Below are 22,986 nucleotides of genomic sequence, written 5' to 3'. Positions count from 1 at the left end.
CGCCTTATTGCTGGATGGGGGGACTGAGTATGGGGCGTCTGTTCTCTCCAAGAATGGAATGGCAGCCCGCTCACAAGCTTCCGGGAAGTTATTAGGGGCCACACGGGAGGGGCCTTGAATGCTGATGGGGGTGCTGGGAAAACTGGCTGACTCCAGACAAATGTGAAGGAAGGACACTAGCCTACCCACAGCCTGTTTGGCCAAAGTGAAATAAAAAAGTGAAGCCCCGTGGGGCGCTCAGTTGGTTGAGCGTCCGGCTTCGGCTCAGGTCATGATCTCACCATTCATGGGTTCAAGCCCTGTGTCCGGCTCTGTGCTGACAGCCAGCTCAGAGCCTGGAGCCTGCTTCCGATTCTGTGTCTCCCTCTCTCTCTGATCCTCCCCTGCTCACCCTGTCTCTCTCTCTCTCTCTCTCAAAAATAAATAAAGCATTAAAAAAAGTGAAACCACGAGACACTGAAAATAATATGTATGAAGAACTTTTCTCGGGGCGCCTGCCTGGCTCAGTTGGTAAAGTGGGTGACTCTTGACTTTGAGGTTGGGAGTTCGAACCCCACACTGGGTGTAGAGATTATTTAAAATCTTTTTTTTTTTTTTAAAGAACTTTCTGAGCATAAAAGAAATTAAAAGAATCTGCAGGAGGGGAAGAAATGAATACATCTTGCTACATCAAACAAACAAAAGCCTCCTGGAAGTCTTAAATAAGACCAGAAGGCAGATAACTAACTAGAAAAGGGGCCTCACTGCTGAGGCCCCTGCTGGTTACATTTCTCCATACGACGCAGCCCTTTGGAGTCAGTTTGTTTATCTGGGCCTGGAGATAAGGGCCCCATGTCCTTGCTCTGGAGGCCAGAGGTCAGCTCAAGGCCCGAAGGCCTGGGGGGCGTCTGGGGGGCTCAATTGGTTAAGCTTCTGACTCTCGATTTTGGCTCAGGTCATGATCTCACCGTTTGTGAGATGGTGAGTTCTTGGAGCCTGCTTGGGATTCTCTCTCTCTCTCTTCCTTTCTCTCTGTCCCTCCCCCACTTTTTCTGTCTCAAAATAAAGAAATAAACATTAAAAAAGAAAAGAAAAGATCCTGGGACCTGGGCGACTGGCCCAGGCTGTGGTCTTTCAAATGCTACTGTCGATCAGATAACCAGATCCCTGAAACCACCCTCTGCAGCACCTGCCCCAAAGCCGGCATTCCAGAAGTGTCTATAGGGAGAGGAGGTGTGGGAAGAGGTTTCACCGGCCACCACGCAGCAGAGAGGAAAGACGACTTCCTGCCAGCAGAGCTGGTGGGACTAGACTTCTGTTGTCAGGGACACAGAGAGCATCTGACGGGACACCCAACGACTCTAGGACATTAAGCCTCATGGAGAAAGGGGAGCCTCTGTCCTTGCTCACTGGGGCCCCAAGTTCGTCAGCTCCACGGTCTGGACACCTCTGATCCAAGCCCGAAAACCGTTTCCGAGAAGAAACAGGCAAGCGTGTGCTTCGGCAGAGTGTAATCCCTGCCTGGTCACAGAGGCTCCTCGCTTCCAAAGTACCAACTTTTGGCTAATTTCCTCGGCAGTGACCACGCCACGGGAAGCCCAGGTTTCCGCTCCAATGTCCTCTTGGGTGGAACTGAAATGGGAACTGTTACAAGAGCAACGAGAAACTTCTAAACTCATCCTATCACCATGTTTACAAATAGCAAAGCAGATGTAGATTTTTTCGGTAAATTAAACCCTAACATAGAGGCTGTTCCCTAGGAGGTCTACTTGCTAAAAAAAAAAATGTGTTAAATGAGGGCATTCTTTAAATGCACCGGAGGTGCTTTTAGTGAAAAGAGGACCTGGGCGAAGTCCGAGGTACTTGGGACTCCCAGAAAGAGGTCCGTGTAAGGTGGCAAGTTGCGGTACAGAATGTCTAAGTTTTTTTTATGTTGTTTTGTTTTTTAAGTTTATTTATTTATTTATTTATTATTTTTTAACGTTTATTTATTTTTGAGTGGGGGCTCTTGAGTGAGTGGGGGCAGGGGCAGACAGAGTGGGACACACAGAATCCAAAGCAGGCTTCAGGCTCTGAGCTGTCAGCACAGAGCCCGACGCGGGGCTCGGACCCTCAAATAAAAAGATCATGACCTGAGCCAAAGTCGGATGCTTAACTGACTGAGACACACAGGTACCCCTAAAGTTTATTTATTTTTGAGAGGGAGAGAGTGAAAAACAAGAGAGAGAGAGGGAATGCGCCCCAGTGAGTATGAGTGGGGAAGGAGCAGAGAGAAAGAGGGAGAGAGAGGATCCCAAACAGGCTCCACACTGTCATCATGGAGCCCAACTCGGGGCTCGATCCTATGACCATGAGATCACCATCTGAGACAATATCAAGAGTCAGACACTTAATCCACTGAGCCACCCAGGGGCTCCAAGAACATCTAAGTTTTAATTTTGGTTTTTAAGAAAGACATCTGGAAGAATTTATATGTTGTCATTAATGGTCATTAGTGGTCACCCTCAGGGGTATGAGATTTGGGATATGGAGATAATAGGTGATTCACTTTGTCATTTTGTGTATTTATGTGCTACTTAAATGCTTGTAATGGGTTTAAGTCTATATTTATAATAAAAGATGAACTAACATAAAAATAAGGCAGTGTGGTAGAGTGGAAGGGAAAGGACTTGGCTGTCAGATCTGGGGCCTCATCCCAGACCAACCACTAAACTATGTGATCCTGAACCCACCCCCTCCTTCCACTGAGCCTCACTCTGTCACCTATGGTGAAGGAGGTTGGCCCAGACCACGCCAGGGCCCCTCTCAGCATCGAGGACTGTGACTCTCCAAATAAGGCTTCCCTGAGCTGATCTTTGGGGGACTAGCTTGAGCTCTGGAACTTTGCCTCCCTGCTAAACTGCAACCAGGTTTCCTTTGCCCACAGGAAGAAACAAGCCAGAAAATAGTCTTTCCCAGCCCATGGGAGGCAGAGAGGCATCTAACACCGATAAGGAGTTGATCTGTTATTTACACATGAGGCCATTCCGCAGAAATTCCAGCTTGAATAATTCAGGAAAAGTTTCCATGCAAACGCATTTGGATGGCTATTCAACCCCCAGGATTCCTTCTCTGGTCTCACATCAGGCCAAACAGTTCCCACGTCCACATTGACCCTTCATCGTACCTCAATGGGCTGCCATTTGCCCAGGACAAATACATGCAGCATGTTGACATCCGGATCCTTGTGGAAGATGTTGGGCTTGGCATGGTGCTGGAAGTGACGATGATTCCACCAGTTGGCAGAGGCACCCTGCGGGGGGAAAACGGGGTGAGTGGCACAGTTATGGGGGGGTCCCGTTCCTAGGAGTGCCAATGGTCAGGGCTGGCTTCGCCATCATACGTGGGGCCTCGGGCCCCTTCGAACATCAGAATGCAGTCCTGTGGGTACTGAGCCTGGACTGAAACCAGGGCTTCTGAGTGAGGCCAAGCCATGCTGCCCTCCAGGCCCCATTTCCCCAACCCCCACAGCGATATGAGCAAGGATGGTGGGTGCTAGGCCGCATGGTGAGCGCCTTGGCCTCTGCTAGCACCAGGGGTGAGCCTCCACACCCCTCATCCTCTGCACGTCCCCCACATGCCATGTCCTACAAGGAGAGACACTTCCGTTTCGGACAACGGTAAGAAGTGGGCTCTATTCTTTGGCCCCTGATTCCACTCCCAGGCATGTACCCAAGAGAAACGAAAACACAGCCACACAACATTGGACACCAACGTTCCCATTATTCAAAAGAACCAAAAAGTGGAAACAGCCCCTCGACCATCATGCTGATGGCTGGATAACTAAAACGCTGTAGGTCCGCATGGCGGGATACCATTTAGCCAGGCCACAAAAAGGTGTGAGGCACTGATATCTGCTCCCACGTGGGGGAACCTTGAGAATGTCATGCTAAGTGGGTGATGGCAGACACAAAGGACCACGAACATGATTCCGTTTATACGTAACGTCCGGAATAGAGAATCTAGACATAGAAAGAGAAGTGGTTGCCTAGGGCTAGGGGTGGGCAATGGATGGGAGGGATGAGGGATGAGGGGGCAGCCATGAGGTTGGAGGTTTCTTTGGGGAGCGATGAGGACATTCTCAAATTGGCAGTGACAACAGTTGCATAAATCTGTGAACACATCAGCAGCAGCTGGCAAGAGGCGACCCCACAGCCAGACAGGCTGCCGTACTGAGGGGTGAGGACCAGCGAGGTCACACCCACAAGGCCAGATGGAGGGCTTAAGAAACAACCTCAAACACGAACAGGTTAAGAGCTTCCAGGCTCTAATATGTAAATATAAAGCCATGATCCTAGGAGACAAGAAGCCATTACGGAAGTGTGTACTTCAAGGTCACAAAGTTCGGGTTCACCAACTCGAGCTCTCACCACGCTCTGGAGGCATGCCCATCCCCCAAACTTGCCCTGTGGCCCGCAAAAGGAAATTAAGACCTTGTGACGCTTCTCTCTTTACTGGGGAACCACTGCTGGATCAATCAATGCTCTGGCCAACGGTCTGGCCATGTGCAAAAAGCCCTGGGTGCTAAAACATTTTACTTGGGAGATACTTTTGGCACAGATACATTCTCTGGACACTATCAGTCACAGGCTCACACGGCTATGAACAGCTGAGGCCTTTGCAGAGACCTGTGAGCAGGTGGGTCTCAAAATCCATCAGAGCCTCTCCCCACCCTCCAAAAAAATGTCAGTGTGTGCGAGTTCGGAGGACTGGGGCGCCAATTGAATCAGATGATGACACATTTGCCTTTCCAGCCAGAGGAACCCAACTTCTGGGAAGGGTCAACATGGAACAATCTCTGGCACAAAGAAATTGAGGAGCAAGGCATGTTATGAATAGACATGATGCTTAGAATACACCAACCCAGAGATGTTTGTTGAGTGAATAAATGAAGAAAAGAAGGCTGAGCGGTGAATACCCCCAGGGATGAGTCAGCGACAGGGAGGCTATCTCACTCTCCCTGGACAGATCAGCGACAAAATGTTCTTTGATCCTGCTGTTTTTCTGCTGTGATTCTCTTCTGTTCTTCACGAGTCAAAGCCCTACTTATTCTTCACACTGAGAAGCCTGTCCGCCTTGGGAATGAGGCAATGATCCAGAGGCAAGCCCTCGACTAGGGAAGGACAGGAGGGCACCCCAGCACACTGACACAGTCCCTGGGAAGAGAAGCAAACCTGTGGGGGTGGAGGGGGGAGGGAGTGGGCTAGCTCCCTCTATAGGCTGGGCAGGAGGGGGCCCTGGGCAGAGTGAGTGACAGGTGCTTTCCAGACAGAGGGAGGAGGCTAGGTGCGGGCCTTGGTAGTCAGGGAAAGGGTGGTGCGGACTCCTCTAGAAGCCAAAGGCCCTTGGGTTGAGTCAGAGACCCAGGACCGCGGCCAATAATCCTGGGCTGAGCCACGTCAGAGGCTGAGGGAAAAGGAAAACTGTGTACCCCTGGCTATAATGAATGCAACCACATCAATGAGGTTCCGAATCTGCTTTTTGGTTTGCCTCATTTTCTTCTTCTTTTTGTAAATGTTTATTTATCTTTGAGAGAGAGAGAAAGACAAAGCACAAGCAGGGGAGGGGCAGAGAGAGAGACACGGAACTTGAAGCAGGCTCCAGGCTCTGAGCCATCAGTACAGAGCCCGATGCAGGGCTCAGACTCACGGATCATGAGATCATGACCTGAGCCAAAGTCGGATGCCCAACCAACCTAGGTGCCCCGGTGTGCCTCATTTTCAATGGAGAGAATTGCCAGGTTGGACGATTTCTCTCAAACGTGTGACAAGCTTAAATAATCTTTAACTAACTTAAACCAAAGTAAAATAATAACAACTTCTGTTTTGGTACAATATACTTTAACTTAATGTTGGGACCTTTAATACACCCAACTTTCCAATTTTTGAATATTTCTCAACTGCTTTAATGTTCTGGGGGAAAAGATCCACCGTTATAAAAAGAATACATATGAACACGTATATGGGACACAGGATTTTCCTTTTTTTTCTTTTAAAGTTATTGAGCGAGTGAGGGAGGGGAGGGGCAGAGACAGAGGGAGAGAGAGAATCCCAAGCAGGCTCTTTGCTGTCAACGCAGAGCCTGATGCGGGGCTCAGTCCCACAAACTGTGAGATCATGACCCGAGCCGAAATCAGGAGTCAGATGCTTAACCGACTTGAGCCCCCAGGGTGCCGGCCCAGATTTTCCTTTGTATCTCGGGTTCCAATATGGCTCAGCACCGTCCTGATCTTCATTTAAAACGTTGCTGTTTTGTTCGCGGTCGATTATCTTTGCATTACTTTTGGTTTTTAAAAAATATATTCGAATGTTATTCATCTCGATTACTGAGTCTTTTGGTGTCCTCTTAAATTGTGTGCCCTGGGCGAGGGCCTCGCTCACGTTAACCCTAGTCCTGGTGGCCCGAGACGATATAGTGAAAAGGCTGGCAGTTTTCTGGTTTCCATCTCCAGATGTGGTGTCTAGATGGCACCAGCCTCAGGACAATGATGAACAACAAAAGGGTTTTAAACAGGGGCACCTGGATGGCTCAGTCGGTTAAGTGTCCGTCTTTGGCTCAGGTCATGATCTCCCGGTTTATGAGTTCAAGCCCCACGTCGGGCTCTGTGCTGACAGCTCAGAGCGGGGAGCCTGCTTCAGATCATCTCTCCCCCTCTCTCTCCACCCCTCCCCCACTCACGCTCTGTCTCTCCAAACTAAACAGTAAAAAAAAAATTTTTTTTTTTTTAAATAATAAAGGGTTTTAAACAAGGTGTGATGTCTCAGAACTCTTTGGAGTTCACCCTCTGGAAGAAACGTCCCCTGGAAGTGACAGGGCTGAGGGAGTCGGGAGGACTCCTTCAGGGGGAGTTGGGATGTGGGGAGCCCATGCTAGAATCCTGGAGCAGAGCCGGCTGCCAGTGAGAAGCAGGTCCCGGCTCCTCAGGGCTCCCGGCATGCTGTTCTCCGTCCTCACCAGCTTGTGCTAAAATATCCAAGTTGGCAGGGCACTGGGGGACCTCCCTGCAGCCAGTCCCCTTATTTCTCAGCAAAGGGACCAGAAGAACAGATGGAACAAGATCTGTCTGGAGCTGTGTGACGACAGTAGGCCCGCGCGATTTCAGACACGCCCCGGGGTGACCTGCTCAGTTGTGCCACTAGCCTAGACAGAGCTACGAGGACACAGTTAGCAGAGGGCTGGCAAGCCACGAGCGGAACCCATGTCCTTGACCTCCTCTAGGCTCTGAGCCCAAGTACCCCGCCTTCCCAGTGTCCCAGGGCTCTGATTTCATCAACCCAAGTTCTACATGGAGCCCAGTCCTCCGTCCTGGCCTCATCTTCCATCTGACTTAAGAGCTAGGCTCCAGGGCCCTTCAAAGACCACGGGACATCATGGCAGGACAGGCCCTCCCTCCCGGCTCCCGCCCGGAATCTGGAAACAGGACATAGCCCATCTTTGTTAAGTGCGCGGGGAGAACACGGGTTGGGAGTGAAATGTCACTTTCCAACATTGAGGAGGGCTTTCTCCGGCAGAAAAGAGTAGAGAAGGAAACAAAGCACTCTACTATGCGTACCCTCTCCCTTGACCCCTGAATTTTTGGAAGGAAACCAGGTTCTCAGGCCACTTCAGGCTCAGGGCCAGGCAAACCGCTTAGGAGCTCGTTACTAGTTCAGCCCCAGTTCACCCCCAACCAGATCTGCAGCCGGCGAGCCACGGGCTCCGTCACATATCGCTCTTCCCAAGCCAGGGTGAGGAGGGATGGAATTCTTTAGGACGCAGCCTTTCTTAGGAAGCAGCTGGGTGCTGCTGGGAAAAGGCTGAGTCGGGGAGGACTTATTTCAGAATGAGTCGGCAAGGACTTATTTCCAAAACCAAGGACATAGCCTATCAAATGAGCACAAGGTCACGGGCAAGCCCAGCCTGTCTTCTTCCGAACTCGCCTTGCTGTTCGAACACAGCTTGTGGGGCTACCGCCTTCATCTGCAAGTGGGTGAGAGAGGAGGCATGATTCACTTACGAGCTTTCAACAGCCCTGGCCCTTTGGCCCGGCTGATCATCATGCTATTTGATGTCCCTTACCTCAAGACTTCTATGACAATATCTCCCTTTCAGATTAAAAAGAATTTACTAGATAAGGCTTTAGATAAGGAGTAAACAATATAATCGACTGAGTCAATATACTAAAGCAGCCTATGCCTCTCCTCTGAGGGTTTTTTTTTTTTTTTTTTGCTGGTGTTCCGGGTCTAATTGAATATGGAGACAGGGCTCTCGGAAGGTCAGAGAAACGGAGAAGGTGCCAAATCTCAGAGCCCCAAGCAGCCCTGTGGGAAAAGATTGCTCACAGGTGGAACTGCCTCATCACCCCATGGCCACGGCCACCGACCCAAGGAGAGGTTTGGCTTCCACAGAGCGAGGCAGTGCGGCGCCAACCGCGACCTGATGGGTGGACGCCCAGGGCTGCTAGTATTTACCTTTAAGTGGCCAATGATGAACTTGTGGACAATGTGGTTCCATGTGGACTTCTTGTAGACCGACAGGTGGCCATAATCGTGTTGCAGCCATCCAGCTTGGGCCTGGGGAGAGAAATGCCTTCACAGCGCCAGCTCGCACCCGTGGCCGGCCTCTGTGAGCTGGGGCAGTTGGGGTGGGGGCTTCTGGTGACCGGTGAGGGGGTCACACTTCACCTGAGAGGTAGCAAGGACAAAGGCCGTGATGACGGTGGGGATCCAGCCATTGCCAAAGTAAAAGATGGTGAACCAGGCAATGCTCTCCATGGCGATGATGTGGGCCAGGAGGAGGAGGAAGAACAGGTGATTGCTCTTAAATAGGTTCATATCCTCGGCAGTTTTCCTCAGGGCCCGGAAGTCCTCGGTGATCTCGGACTGTGGAGCAAGAGCACAGGGAAGGTGTTGGCCACCTGGCCGCTCCAGAGGAAACTAACATCTTCTTGCCCAGAGAAGTGGGTGGCAAGAGGGGCTGATCCGCAAGCCTGTGACCTGAGGGAGCCCGGCCACCATGTACCACATCGGCGGGCAGCCTTCATGGCGCCCTCCTGGGCCTCCGTGGCCCTGGGGACGGCACCATAGGGCCACAGCCGGGTGAGTAACGGAGAAAGGATGTGACTCAAAAGCGTGCCTTTGGCACACTGCGTTCACAGTGGCATTATTCACACAGCAAAAGGCAGAAGCAACCCAGACCTGCGTCGATGGATGAATGGCTAAACAGAATGGGGTGTATCCATGCACCAGAATGTCATTCAGCCTTAAAGAGGAAGGAGATTCTCACACCTGCTACCACACGCATGAACCTTGAAGACATTGTGCTCTGTGATACTAAGCCAGACACAAAAGGACACATGCTGTATGATTCCACTCAATTGAGCTACCTGGAGTGGGCAAATCACAGACAGAAAGTAGAATAGTGTTGACCGCGGCTGGGGGGAAGGGGAACAGGGAGTTCATGTTTAACGGGGACGGTCACAATTTGAGGTGGGGAGAAAGTTCTGGATGTGAGTGGTGGTAAAGGTGGCATAGCAACGTGAATGTATTCAAAGCCACTGAACCGTACATCTAAAAACAGTTAATGGGACACCTGGGTGGCTCAGTCGGTTAAGCAAGTTAAGCATCTGACTTCAGCTCAGGTCGTGATTTCACAGTCCGTGGGTTGGAGCCCTGCATGGGGCTCTGTGCTGACAGCTCAGAGCCTGGAGCCCGCTTTGGATTCTGTGTCTCCTCTCTCTGCCCCTACCCCACTTCTGCACTGTCTCATTCTGTCTCTCAAAAATAAATAAATGTAAAAAAAATTTTTTTTGAACGGCTATAATGGTAAAGTTGATGCTACAGATACGTATATATTAACGCACGCGCACACACACATGCACTCAAGCTTGCATTTCCCACTCCCTGACCCTGCTCTGACTTGTTCTGGGCACTCTGTCGAGTCTCGCGGGGATTGCCATGGGGTGAGACAAAGCTGGGCAGCTATGGGCACTGGGGATGGGGGGCCATGGAGACCAAAGTGGAGTTGGGGGTGGCTCTAGGGAAACGAACGTGGCTGGGAGACAGAAGGGAGCTAGCTGGGAGGCAGGGGTCGGGCAGGCTGGGAGGGGGAGAGGGTGCTTTGAAAGAGTAGACGGAGTGGGGGAGGGGCGCGTGCATGGAGAAAGCCAGGTTTGGGAGCCTGGGTGAATCTGTCAACCATTTAAGCAGCAGGGAAAGCGGGGACACAAGGTGGGGACACAAGGTGGGGGCTCGAGAAGCAAAGCCAGGAAGGAGGGAGCCCTCGGGACACTGCGGAGGGGAGAGAAACTGCCTGCCTTGGGGGGTGGGGCATGCTGGGGAGGGGGCGGAGGATGGAGCCACAAGTGAAGGAAGCAGGATGGAGCCCCAGGTCCGCTCCAGGGAGGGGTGAAGACAATCTCCCTCTCAGCCCTGGAGGGAAAGGGGAGAGTGGGGGCAGAGAAGTGGAGCTCCAGCGGGGAGGGGAAGTTGACCTTGGAGGGCACACAGAATGGCCTGTATTTCCCAGAGAAGGAGAGAGAAAATGGTGTGGCCGGGGTGTGGGTGGGGGGGGTCAGGGGGCTGGACAAGAAGGAAGATCCTGTGTTCAGACTAGCTCACCGGAGACCCTGGAGGTGAAGAGGTGGGGACTGAATTACTCAAAGGTAGGGGCCCAGCCCCGGCTAGCAGCGAGAAGATAGGGCTCCCTGCAGAGCCTCTCGGTGCTCCTTAACCCCAGGTATTGGGCAGTGGCTCCTCTGGACTGGCAAAAAGCTCCCTTGACCCATGCCTGGCACTCTCTGTTTTGGCGTGCCCCCCCACCCCATCGCTCCCCGCAAACCCTCCCCTCCTTCCCTGGTCTGGATACACTCACGTTCTTGCCATGGTCCTGGCTGGGCTCCTCTGGGGCCAACTCTCCGATCAGCAGAGGCTTCAGGAACTTGCGCACAAAATCAAGGTCACGGTGGAAGGCGCGGAAGGCATCCTGGGGAGCAGGAAAGCAGGTGGTGAGAGGGGCCTCAACCCTGGGAGGGCAGGGCTCACCAGCACCGGCTCTCTGTGTCCCCACTTAGCCACTGATTGAGGCTTCCAGGGACCCGGCTCTAAATGTTCTCTCCAGCCTCAATGTTCTGTTCAGAAATGGTTTTTACCTAATTCCGTTAATGTTTCTGGTTTGACGTGACCTCCTAAGCACCTTTTCTGTGCCATAGCAGGCTCCAGCCCGAACCTGGGTGGTTCAGCTGAGTGTACGCGTTTGGTCATGATCTCATGGTTCATGAGTTCAAGCCCTGCATCGGGCTCTCTGCTGTTAGCACAGAGCCCTCTTCAGATCCTCTGTGCCCCCCTCTCTCTCTGCCCCCTCCCCTCCCAAAAATGAATAAACATTTATTTAAAAAAAATAAAAACATAAAAACGGCAATGCTTGATTTGAAAGGTTCGTATTTGGAGGGAGGAAAAAAGTAAACCTCAGCTATTATCCAAGCCTTTTTGGGAGTTGAATGAGAACATTTGAATATGGGCTGGATGTCTGATCATATTAAGGAATTACTATTAATTTCCTTAATTGCAGCAAAAGCATTGTGATCATGTCAGAGAATGTCCCTATTCTTGGGGGGGGGGGGTGAAAAATCTAGGGACGAAGTTGCAAAGAAAATCGCACGCACATAAAGTAAGAAAACGCAAATGTGGCAAAATGTATCGATTAGTGATTCCTGGTTGAGGAAATATAGGTGTTCACGACAGTAATCGCCAGGCCTCTCCTGCTCCCTTACTGCATCCCTGGTTTCAAGTCTTTTTGCCTGGTCTTTATTCTATTTGTGTCTAGAACAGACTTACAAAGCAACACATTGTACAGTTTGGGGGGAAAAATGTCCACGTCCCACTAGCTGAACAGAAAGGGATCAGATCGAATATATTTTCAGAGCAGAGATGTGACCCTGGTGTGGGCCCCGGGCAGGTGGGGAGGAGGCCTGGGGACCGGTGAAGACCAGTTCCCCCACTCTGGGCCAGCCGCCCCCACCCTAGCCTCAGCGCCTCTGAGAAGTGAGGACCCTCCCAGCGCCGAGTTCGAGGGCCCCGGGGAAAGCCTCGCCGGGGGCCTTCAAGGCAGGGCCCGGGCGTCAGCGGTGCCGCGGTGAGCAGCCCTGCCCTTGAGTGGGAGCCTACAGAAGTCTCTTCATTGGTCGTCCTCACATCAGACCATGGCTTTTGAGAAATGACAGGAAGTCCTTGGCAAGGCAGTTTCCTAAGGGCCAACTGCAGTGTCTGATAACTAAACCACCACTCTCTACTCTTGTCTGGGAGGTAAAATTCAAGTCTGGGAGTGACTCATTTCTCATCCAGCATCCACTACCCCCCCAGCCCCACCCATTGGGGTCCGGGTCATGCCCTTATCAAGCCCCTGCCTGGGCTGGTAAACTTGGAGCAGCCGGATAGGCAGACTCCTGTCTTGACCCAGGCCATTCCTTGGCCATTTCCGGAAGGCTCTGGCCATGGGGGGAGGAAGGGGCTCATTCCCTGAGTCCAGGGGAAGGAAAGGGCCATGTGACAGGTAGGGAGCCAGGACCGTTGTTATGTTACTTTTCAGAAGTCCATCACAGGAAGATGACATCCTGTGCTCCAGGCGGGAGAACCACGATCAAATCCACATTCACCCGACTCAGAGACTGCCTTGCCCCATGCCTCCTGCCAGTTTAGAAAGCCATGTGCTGTGAGATTGTCCCGTCGTCCCTGGTAGATCTGGCAGCTTTCTGAGCAGGCCTGTGGGGACCACCTATGAGTCCACCAAGTTCATGCCCACGCTGGGGTCTCTGCACCACTCTTCCTTCTGTCCAGATCCCTGCTCCCACAGTGTCCCGTGGCTGGCTTTTCCCAGCCACCCTCCAGCCCCATGTTTTCTCTGGCAATTGGCCTGTTTCACCTTCTTCCTGACCGTTGTCAAATTCACAACTGTATTATGTACTCACTTCCTTATTGTCTGTCTCTCCCACAAGGATACGAACTCCACTAGGGAAGGGCCCCAACCGTCCGGTTCACGGCCAGCAACTCCAGTGCCCACACGGCCTAGGAGGGGCTCGCAACTGAATGCAGGGCCCAGGACCCCTTCAGCCGCGCTCCCTCTAATCTGCGGAAACTTTTCCACTCTGCAGTCAAATTCAGACTCTGCAATCACATCATGTTCAGACTCTGCTTGACCTGTTTTGCACAACTTGCTTACGCTTTGAAGACTCCAGAATGCATCACCTTCTCCAGCATCCAAAACGGTGATTGTGGAACTGCCCCACACTGACCCACGTATGCTAGCCACTGAGTGTACATAAGCCACTAATCTTTACCAAACTCTAAGGCAGGTCTTATTTTATTTAGTTAGTTTAAAACAATCTTTTTAACATTTATTTTTGAGAGACAGAGAGCCTGCATGAGTGGGGGTGGGGGAGGGGCGTAGAGACAGAGGGAGACACAGAATCCGAAGCAGGCTCCAGGCTCTGAGCTGTCAGCACAGAGCCCGATGCGGGGCTCGAACTCACGAACCGCAAGATCATGACCTGAGTCGGTTAAGTCGGATGCTTATCCGACTGACCCACGCAGGCACCCCAGGCAGGTTCTATTTTGGAGACAGGAGGCTGAGGGAGGTGAAGCTGCTGGCCCACAGTCACATTCCAGGTGTGCCTACTTCTAGAGTTTTCCAATGCTAATACATGAGCTTTCTCCCCGCGGAGAGTTGAGCACTTTTTTGGGTCCCCCCAGCTTCGGAGAGTGGAGTGTCACCGACAGGTCTCCCACACTTACAGAAAGTTTCAGGAGCTGTTTGGTTGCAGAAGCATCTGGCTAGTGCAAGGTAGGTCCCCAAGCAAGGTGAGAGAGGGCCAATGCAAACACTGACTTGGAACCAGAATTTGAACCAGAATCTATCCTAGCCCAACAGAGAGGGAGGCCAAAGTCTTTCCAGGAAGGCCTTGGACGAGGGCGAAGAGAAGGGAGTGGTGGCAGGTTGAAAGCTGCCTGGAACTGTCCCCAGGTGGGCAGGTGTGCGTACTGGGGGGCGGGGGGGGGAGGGAGTGGGGAGGGCAGGCCGCAGGAAGAAGCATCAAAGATTCCCAAATGGCAGACACGCAGGCTGCACCTCCTACTGCCAACGCCAGCCAACTTCTGCATGAAGACACCTTCCCTGGTGCGGCCCCAGGGTAGAGCTGGCCGCTCTTCGAACCACACCGAAGGTTGGGTGCCACGGTCTGTTTCGGGCCGCGCCCCCCTCCTCTGCAGAGCAAAGCTAGTCTCTGGTCCGGCTTTGTACATCTGGGCCCTTAACCCGGGACCGGGGAAGTAGAGGAGCAAAATCAGGGCATTCCAGGCATTCTGTGGAACAAGAGCGGTTAGAGAGGGAGACGCAGAGAAGGGACCCTGAGTTCAAGGCTAGAGACAGGGTCACTGGCTTCCTTTCCATAGCAGAGCCCCCGGGCCAAGGGAAAGGGGCAGCAGTGGAGGCTGTAGGCAGCCAGCGGGCCGCGATGGGAGCACGCCAGCTGATGCCTGGCACACGCAATGCCCCGGGGGTGGGAAGGGTGTGGGTGCGCAGGAAGCCGGCACCTGCAAAAGGCAAGGGATTCTCACGGATGATAAGACGTGGGAGGAGGATGCTGGGGTGGGGACGGTATCCTCCCAGAGACCACAGTCGGCGGGCATGGGACTGCTCGGTCCCCATCCAGCCCTAGGAGCTCCAGCTGCCCTCCAGCGACAACCAGAAGACGGATTTCACGCGCAGTAAACGCCTTTGGCAAAAATGGGGCCGCTAAAGTTTCTCTTCTTCATGCTGTTTCCTATTCACTGAACTCCCTGCCAGGGGTGCTGGGGACAAGCACACACGTGTCCACCTGCGCACGGGAGGCGAAGGGGGACACAGCACCGGTCCCTCATGCTGGTAGCGCATCCTCAAGTTCAAAGGGTGAACAAATGCGCAGCCCATTGGAGCCTGGCAAAACCCTCCCGCTTCACAGACCTGGAAAGCAAGGTTCACAGCCATGGAACTTATAAAGCTAGGATGCCATTCGAGGTCCTCTGACTCTGAATACGGCGGCCCTCTTGCTCTATCTGCGGGAGGTGAGAGACTCGTTCCATTCTCAATCTGGTGCCTTTTCAGAACAGTGTGGGAGCAGGTTCATGCATGGACGGATTCCTGATCTCTTCTCACCTTCCCTCAGTTCCAGGAGCAGACCTGCGCAGGTGAGGCAGGACAAGTTGGAGACAAGGTGGGAACAGGGGCCTTGGTGCCTAGAAGGAGGGAGCTTGAGGAAGGAGGGAAGCAAACCCAATAGACGCAGTCACTGTCTGAATTATTCATCTTTTTTTTTTGAAGTTTATTATTTTGAGAAAGAGAAAAAGAGAGCGCACGTGTGAACAGGGGAGGGGCAGGGGCAGAGAGAGAAAGAGAATCCCAAGCAGGCTCCTTGCTATGGGCACAGAGCCCGACGCGGGGCTCAACCCCATGCACCACGAGATCATGACTTGAGCCAAAACCAAGGGCCGGATGCTTCACTGACTGAGCCACCCAGGCACCCCTGAATTATCCATCTTTATGCTCAGGGCCCAGCTCAGAGCCACGGAGACACATAAGCTGAAGATGAAAAGTCCCAAGTCGGGAAAGTTCTGCAGTGGCGGGACTGTGCCTTGAAGAGCAGACATCCTTGGGACGGTTCCTTTTGCCCCCAGCAAGGTGAAGGGCAGAGTAGTGCCAGAGGTGGGGAGAGTGCCTGGAGGAGGGGAGGTGGCAAGATTCAGAAATCCTCAGCTTAGGGCTGAGCGCTACCACTTGAGCAAAGCTTTTAAACTTGAGTGAGGTCTTTAAACCCAAGAGCGATGAGAGATACCTGCGAGGCTGAGCTAATGTGCAGGAATGTGCTCTGTGAGTTGCAAAAATTAAGTTCAAGCAAGATCAAGTTCTAACTTCTGCGGAAGTGCCAAAGAGCAACGGTCAGGCATTCCTGACATCTGAAGGCTTTCCTTCGGGAACAGGAAAATCCCTTCTTGGGGTCCCAAATTGTCTCAAGAATGGATTCCTTGACTTACAGACTCACAGGGGGATGTTCCTATACTGTGATGGGCTCGGGACAGTTGCACTGAAGTGCTCTGGGGGCTGCGGTCCCTACCTGCTGCTCAGTCCCTTGCATGGCCCACATACTCTGTCTCTCTCCAGACTCTAAGAAGTCCATGCTCTGAGGTGCAAAGCCACCTGTTCAACAGCTTAAAACCAAGGGTCTCTTGATTCCTAGCCTATTCCTGCCTCTCCAAGTCCTCTTACAGGCTAGGGAGGCTTCCCATGGCCTCGCTAGCCTGGTCCCAGATAACAGAGAGAAAGAGAGAGAGAGGGAGAGAGAGAGAAAGAGAGAGAGAGGGAGAGAGAGGGAGAATCCAATTCCTCACTCCACTGTTACTTAACTATAACCCCTTTAGCGTGTGCTGCTCCCTAAAAGCTTCATCTTAGAAAGTTGTAAGCTTTGGGGGAAAGGGTGGTGTTTACGCACTGCTACTCCAAATAAAACTGACATAGATTCAAAGTTCTCTCCTCCCAGTTCCTTATTGCTTACTTTTTTAAAATTTGATTTTAGAGAGAGAGGGAGAGAGAAAGAGCACAAGCAGGGGAGAGGCAGAGAGAGAGAGAATCTCAAGCAGGCTCCACACTCAGCGCAGAGCCCAACACGGGGCTCCATCCCATGACCCTGGGATTACGACCCGAGTCAAATTCAAGAGTCAGATGCTCAGCCCACTGAGCCACCCACCCAGGCGCCCCCACCCTCCCCACCTTGTTACTCACTTTACACAATCTTCATCTATTTCCAATTTGTCTGATAGCGCTCCATGGCATTTTCTTAGTGTTTACACCTTACGAAGTGCTTTGCCACCCAGTACGGATGTTTCCCACGTAAGAAAACATATTTAATAGTGGAAAAGACCCCAGCCCGCAGTCAGGTCTTTTACTTGAGAATCGCCCTTACCCAACTTCCCCAAACAGTTTGTGGGAAGGTCCACAAGGCACAACACAGACGATCTGAAAACCTCATGTCCACTAAGTTATGATTAGCATCACAGCCCCCAGGGCTGAAGCAGTGTTCTCCAGCAGGTAAAACCGGATGGGTCCCAAAGCTGTAGATGCCATCTATTGTCGACCCTCCTGGGAGGGGATCGGACCCTGCTCACCAAAGCAGCCATTAACAGCTGGAGATTATAGCTGCCTGGTCTGCCCCCACCCCCCACCTTGACTAGGCCTGCCCCAAGGAGCCTTGAAAGAGACAGAGAAATCAAAAGTTCCACCGACTACCAGGGGCCCCTGCAGCCAGGACAGCAAAAGCCTCCAACTGGTCAGTGAACGTCCAGGTGCAATGATCTAGGTATACCTCCCATGGTTTCTCCCCTATTCACCCTTCCCAAGTGGCTTCCAGCTCACTATCACCAAGAAAAGCTTTCTTCCCTCCTTGGCTCTCTTCGTTTCCCTCTCTCCTATTGGAGTCCACTGGGCTCTTAAAGAAATGCAAGCATTTCAGACTTGGGGGGGGCATGGGAGGTGCCCAAGGGGCAGAGCCTCACCTTTGGTGTGGGTAAGATGGGCAGCCCATGGCTCCTGCTGAGGCCCCACCGCCCCAATACCTTTAGGCGTGCAGATGAGGGAAGGGCATTCCTGGCAGGATTTAGACACAGAGGACCATTGAGTAGTAACCTTGGTGCAGTTGGGACCTGTTGCCAAGCCAGCCTAGTGCTGCTGAATGTCGGCAGTTCAAGTCCCCTCTCGACCTGGGCTTTGCAAACTCTCCTTCCAGTTCCCCACCCCGGTGCCCAAGAACGGACCCCCGGGGGGTCCTCGAGGGCTTGGGAAACAGGAGGTCCCCCGGCGGTCTCTTGGTGGCGGCCATGACGGGCCTTCGGAGTCAAGGCTTCGAGCAGGAGCTATCCCCGGCCCGGGACGAGCTTTTTCCTAACCCGCCCCCTTGTCTGGCTGGAGAGTGAGGGACGCGCGCCGAGTCCCACACCTGGCCCCTCGCCCGCTCCGTTCAGCGGCGCCCATGAGCGGCCATCTTCCGCGCGGGGGGGTGCCAACCCCCTAAGGCCCGACTGGCCCCTTTGGGGAGTCCCTAGCTCCGTGTGAACCCGGGAGCAGCGGACGCGTGGGTCCTAGCGCGCGCGGTGGACCCCGTACGGTTCTCACCGCCTGGATCTCCACGGCCCAGGCGGCGCCTCCTCCAGGGCTGCAAAAGCCGATCCCCCCAACAGCCAGGTGGCCGGGCCGTCCTAAAGGATGAGGACTTGGGGCGGAGGGCGAGCGGAGGGCGAGCGCGGGAGGCACCCTTTTCCTTTCCTCCCAGACGCCCCATGCTCCATTCAGCGCGGGAGATCTTGTTTGCAGCCCCGGGTCCCATGGCTCCTGACTCCCGCCTGCAGCCGTGAAAGGTGGCGGGAGAGCCCCCCTGCCCCCGCCAGACCCCTTACCGTAGCATCTTCCCCCGCGTAGTGTCCGATGACCCGGTGGCCCCCTGGGTGCCGGCTGGACCACTTGGTGATGTTGTAGACCTTGCGGTCGATGACGAGCCACTTGTCCGTGAGCCCGTTGTGCTTCTGAATCTCCTCCCAGCTGAAGGTGGGCATCGGCGCCTCGCGCTCGGTGGCCCCCTCGCCCTGGTTGCCCCCCTTCCCCATGCTCCCTGCCGCCCGGGACGCCCCGTGCACTGCAGCCTCCCACGCCGGCAGCCGGGAGTGTGCGGCCCGGGCCCGGCTCGCTTTCGGCTTTTGTCTTCTCCTACTCCTCCTCCCGCCGCGCCCCCTCCCCCCAGCCTCCACGCCCGCGCCCCGGAGTATCCCGGCCTTCCCTCCCGAGCCTCCCCGGCTTCCCAGTGCCCCCCGCTCCGTCCCTTTCCTCCGCCCCTCCCTCCGCCCTCCAGCCCGCCGTGGACTTTCGCCTCCAGTAAAAAACTCCAGGGGAGCTCAGGACCCGGACGCCTCCTCCATCCGCCCCTCCGGCTCCCCCCGCCCGCGGCTCCGCATCCTCCCGCGTTCTCCGCCGCCCGGGTTTCCACAGTGATCAGCAGAGCGCCTGCACCAATCCGGGCGCGTCGCCCCGCCTGCCATTGGCCCAGGAGGATCTTTCGAAGGCCAGCGGGCTGGAGCGGCGGTCCCCGGCTCCCCCGCCCGACTGCCCGCCTGCAGCTAGGCCGCTACGTGTCCGACCTCCTCCCTCCCCCCCCGCCCCCCGCCCGGCTCCAGCCCGGGGGCGTCGGAGGAGGTCCCAGGGGAGCCGCGCGGCGCAGCGGGGGCGGGGGCGGGGCCCCGCGCACCCCCCACCCCGGGTTTGCACCTGATGCCGGCACCCTCCCGGAGCTGCCCGGCTAGGGGACGCCCTTCCCCCGCCCGCCGGAATCGGGACCCCGCGGGGGGGGGGGGAGTGGGGGGGAGGTCCGGCTCTCCGCATTGGCGCCGTCCTACAGCTTCCGCAGAGAAACCGGCGGGCCTCGGCCGCGTCCGAGGCTCGGAACCCCGGTAAGGCGAAGATCTCCGAAAAGGATTGCGGAACCTCGGCTCTGCTCTGCCTCTTTGTGCGAGGCGCCATAGGTGTGTGTGTGTGTGTGTGTGTGTGTGTGTGTGTGTGTGTGTGTGACGACGACGACGAACCGACGGCCCTGGCCCTGTACTCTGGAAGCGCACCGTCGTTGGGAGTCGGAGCAGGGAAGCAATGCTGGATCACTCACGAGTCACCGGACAGTAGTGTTGTTTGTATACAGACTTTGGGGAATAAAGATGGAGGCATCCCAAGGATGGGTGGAGAGGCAGGCCCCCAGACGCCAGCTGGATGCGCTTTGCTTAGGATCCGTGTCCAGGGCGACAGGTCCCCCCTGGAGCCCTGGATCCTAATGGTGGGCTGAGGATAAGTGAAATGTAAGGAAGAATGTGGAGGGGGGGCGAGATAGGGGTCGAGGACAGCTTTGGGAATCAGGAGTAAATAAGGGGTAGTCGTATTTCAACAGGCTGATTTCTAGGGCCCTGAGTGCTGGCACATTCTACTCATTAGCTTCTCATCCCAGCCCTGTGAGGTGAACATGTAGCAAAACTCTGTCTGGAATTCATTTTTGCCTTGGACACTACTCCCTGGCTTGTTGTTAATCCACGCTAGACATGTCTGGCACTGTAAGCCCTTGGGAAACTCGTTGACCTTAGGATTTTAATAGGAGTACTGAATTAAGACAGAACACATTGCACAAAATAAAGAACATTCTTGCCTGTCACTGCATAAGCACGCGATAAGCTTACAGTAATCGATTGTTTAAAGTCTCTTGGGTAGGGGCACCTGGGTGGTTCAGTTGGTTAAGCAAGTTAAGCATCGGACTTCAGCTCAGGTCATGATCTCACAGTTCATGGCTTCCAGCCCTGCTTGGGGCTCTGAGCTGACAACCCAGAGCCTGGAGTATGCTGCAGATTCTGTGTCTCCCTCTCCCTCTGCCCCTCCCCTGCTCTTGCTCTGTCTTTCAAAAATAAATAAAACATTTTTAAAAATGAAGTTTCTAAGGAACATTGAACGTAGCCTATGTTTTTTTAATGTCTATTTTGAGAGAGGGAGAAAGAGAATGAGTGGGGGAGGGGCAGAGAGAGAGGGAGACACAGAATCTGAAGCAGGCTCCAGGCTCTGAGCTATCAACAGAACCTGACGCAGGCATCGAACCCACGAACCGGGAGATCATGACCTGAACCAAAGTTGGGCGCTGAACCAACTGAGCCACCCAGGTGCCCCAAACCTGGCCTATGTTAATTAAAGACTTCTGATTGATTGATTGCTTAAGCCTGGTGGCAACTGTAGCTGGTTTCTTTTTTTTCTGCTTCCCTCCCCATTTAAAAGCCCCTGGCTGCACTGAGGTAGGAAGATGGCTTTTCAGGACATTAGTCCATCATTTTCTTGGTTAGCTGGCATTCGCAAATAAAGTTGCTTTTCTTGGGGCACCTGGGTGGCTCAGTTTGGCTAAGCATCTGACTTTGGCTCAAGTCATGATCTCACAGTTCGTGGGTTCGAGCCCCACATCGGGCTCTGTGCTGACAGCTCAGAGTCTGGAGCCTGTTTCGGATTCTGTGTCTCCCTCTCTCTCTCTCTCTGCCCCTTCCCCGCTCAAACTATGCCTCTCTCTCCTTCAAAAATAAACATTAAAAAATTTTTAGACAGATGCTTGCAGCTATCAAGTAACATAGATGGGCACCTTCCAGGCATCACCCTGCCTCTCTCTAATGAGGTCAGTGGAAAGGAGCCATTGTAGAAACTTTGCTGAAGAACAATCTGATGCAGGGTGGGGGTGGGGGGTAGGAAGCTCACTCTAGCCAGCAGGTGGGGTAGTGGAGGCCACACCGGGTCCCCTTCATGCCATTCATGCCATTGCCACAGTGACCAGCCTCCTCTGTGTCCGTCTGGTGTCAGTCCTGAGCGTCCTTCATTCAAGTCACAAACTCCCGACAGGCAGAGAATAAGGTCTCTCTGGCTTTCAAGGGCGGCAATAGACACCCAACCCCAAACGCCTGGCTCACAGGATAAGAGAGGATGAGGCAGGCACTGAGGTCGAGTACACGGCCGTTTTTGTCTGTTAAAGGTGCACTGAAACAGCAATCAAGACTGAGTTTTTTCAAAAAGGAGATTAACGCAATACAGAGATAACTTTCATGAAAAATGCTTAAAAGGTCACGGAGCTCAGAGGAAGGAGTGATCCTCTGAAAGGGAGAGCTGGGATTATCTCCTGGAGGAGGCTTGAAGGCTGAGAACAGGACACCAGAGAAGGCACCAAGGTCTAAAAAAGGCGGTGAGCGCAGCGGGGGATGGACCCGAAGCAGGGACCAGCTTAGGTGCGGGATGCCCAGCAGGTCCCCGCATGGAGCCACCCCAGGAGCCCCTGAAAGACATTTGCGGAAGAGATGAATGAATGCACACGTGCGCGAAGGAAAGAACAGGGAGGAGGGGCGCCTGGGTGGCTCACGGGGTTAAGCGTCCTTGGTACGGGCTCAGGCCACATCTCACCGTTTGTGAGATGGAGCCCCGCGTTGGGCTCTGCACTGACAGCGCGGAGCCTGCTTGGGATTCTCTCTCCTTCACTCTCTGCCCCTCCTCCGCTCCTGCTCACTTGCTCTCTAAGTAAATAAATAAATACAAACTTACAAGAAAGAAAGAACAGAGAGGAATGGCTCTGGTGACAATTCTACCATGGGCAGGGTTCAAACTGGGAAAAGCCTCGCAGGCTTTGCCAAGGATGGAGGGGGAGGTGGGGAAATTCATAAAGCAGGGGTGTGCTGTCCCCAGATCCATGGTGCAGAGAGAGACCTCGGGTGCCGAGTTAGGGTTGAGGGCACTTGGCCAGGCAGGGGGGCTGGGAGTGGGGGCAGGGCGGAGGGGAGCACTCCAGGACACAGTGGAGGAGGGGCTGAAGTGAGCTGGAACCTTAGAAGGCTGGAGCCCACGGCAAATGCTGCCTTGCCCCCAACTGCCCTTCTGCTGCTCTATTATTTATTGCTGTCACTACTCGAAGGAGCTGGTGAGTCTGTTCCTTTAGAGAAAACCCCATAGTACCCAGCTGACCCCAGAGTCACTGAGGAAAAGGGGTGATCTCAGAGCCGGTCTCCCGGTTCCCATGGTTTCTCCCTGCCCTGCAGAATCCCTCCTCCCGAGCACGGCAGCTTCCCCGGGAACCTTGCCAGGACCTCAGCCTGGTCGTTGCACTTTATCAGGAACAAAAGAGAAGAGCTTGGGTGGCTTGGAGCCCAGGTCCTCCCTGCCAGCCAACTGGGTGAAAGGCTGGGCAGAGTATGGGGGGGGGGGTGGGTTAGGAGACACGGCCCTGGGTGCTGCAGCCCGTGCGGCCATCTGGGCTCACAGGGGTTCTCTGAGGTCTGCTGGTGGATGGACGGGGTCACCCAGCACCCTCCAGGGAAGAGCCCTAGGGGTGAGGAGAGGGAACAGGGTTCTGACACAGAGTCCCCCTCCCCC

At 54.1% G+C, this 22,986-nt stretch overlaps 1 protein-coding gene across 1 annotated transcript in view; it reads right to left on the bottom strand.

Annotated features, from left to right (window-relative positions):
* The window catches only part of FADS2 (fatty acid desaturase 2), a 32,266-nt gene extending 13,589 nt beyond the window's left edge, over window positions 1–18,677 (bottom strand). Inside the window, exons 1-5 of the mRNA XM_039253499.1 lie at window positions 18,471–18,677; window positions 10,870–10,980; window positions 8,682–8,879; window positions 8,469–8,570; window positions 3,146–3,271 (exon numbers count right to left, since the gene is read on the bottom strand). Coding sequence (XP_039109430.1) covers window positions 3,146–3,271; window positions 8,469–8,570; window positions 8,682–8,879; window positions 10,870–10,980; window positions 18,471–18,677 — 744 coding nt within the window. The remainder of the gene's footprint in view (window positions 1–3,145; window positions 3,272–8,468; window positions 8,571–8,681; window positions 8,880–10,869; window positions 10,981–18,470) is intronic.
* Window positions 18,678–22,986: the final 4,309 nt, after the last annotated feature.

Source organism: Hyaena hyaena, unplaced genomic scaffold (genome assembly GCF_003009895.1).
Source record: "Hyaena hyaena isolate Hyena2069 unplaced genomic scaffold, ASM300989v1 scaffold_456, whole genome shotgun sequence".
Classification (NCBI taxonomy): Eukaryota; Metazoa; Chordata; class Mammalia; order Carnivora; family Hyaenidae; genus Hyaena; species Hyaena hyaena.
This window is presented reverse-complemented; position numbering and strand designations above follow the sequence as displayed.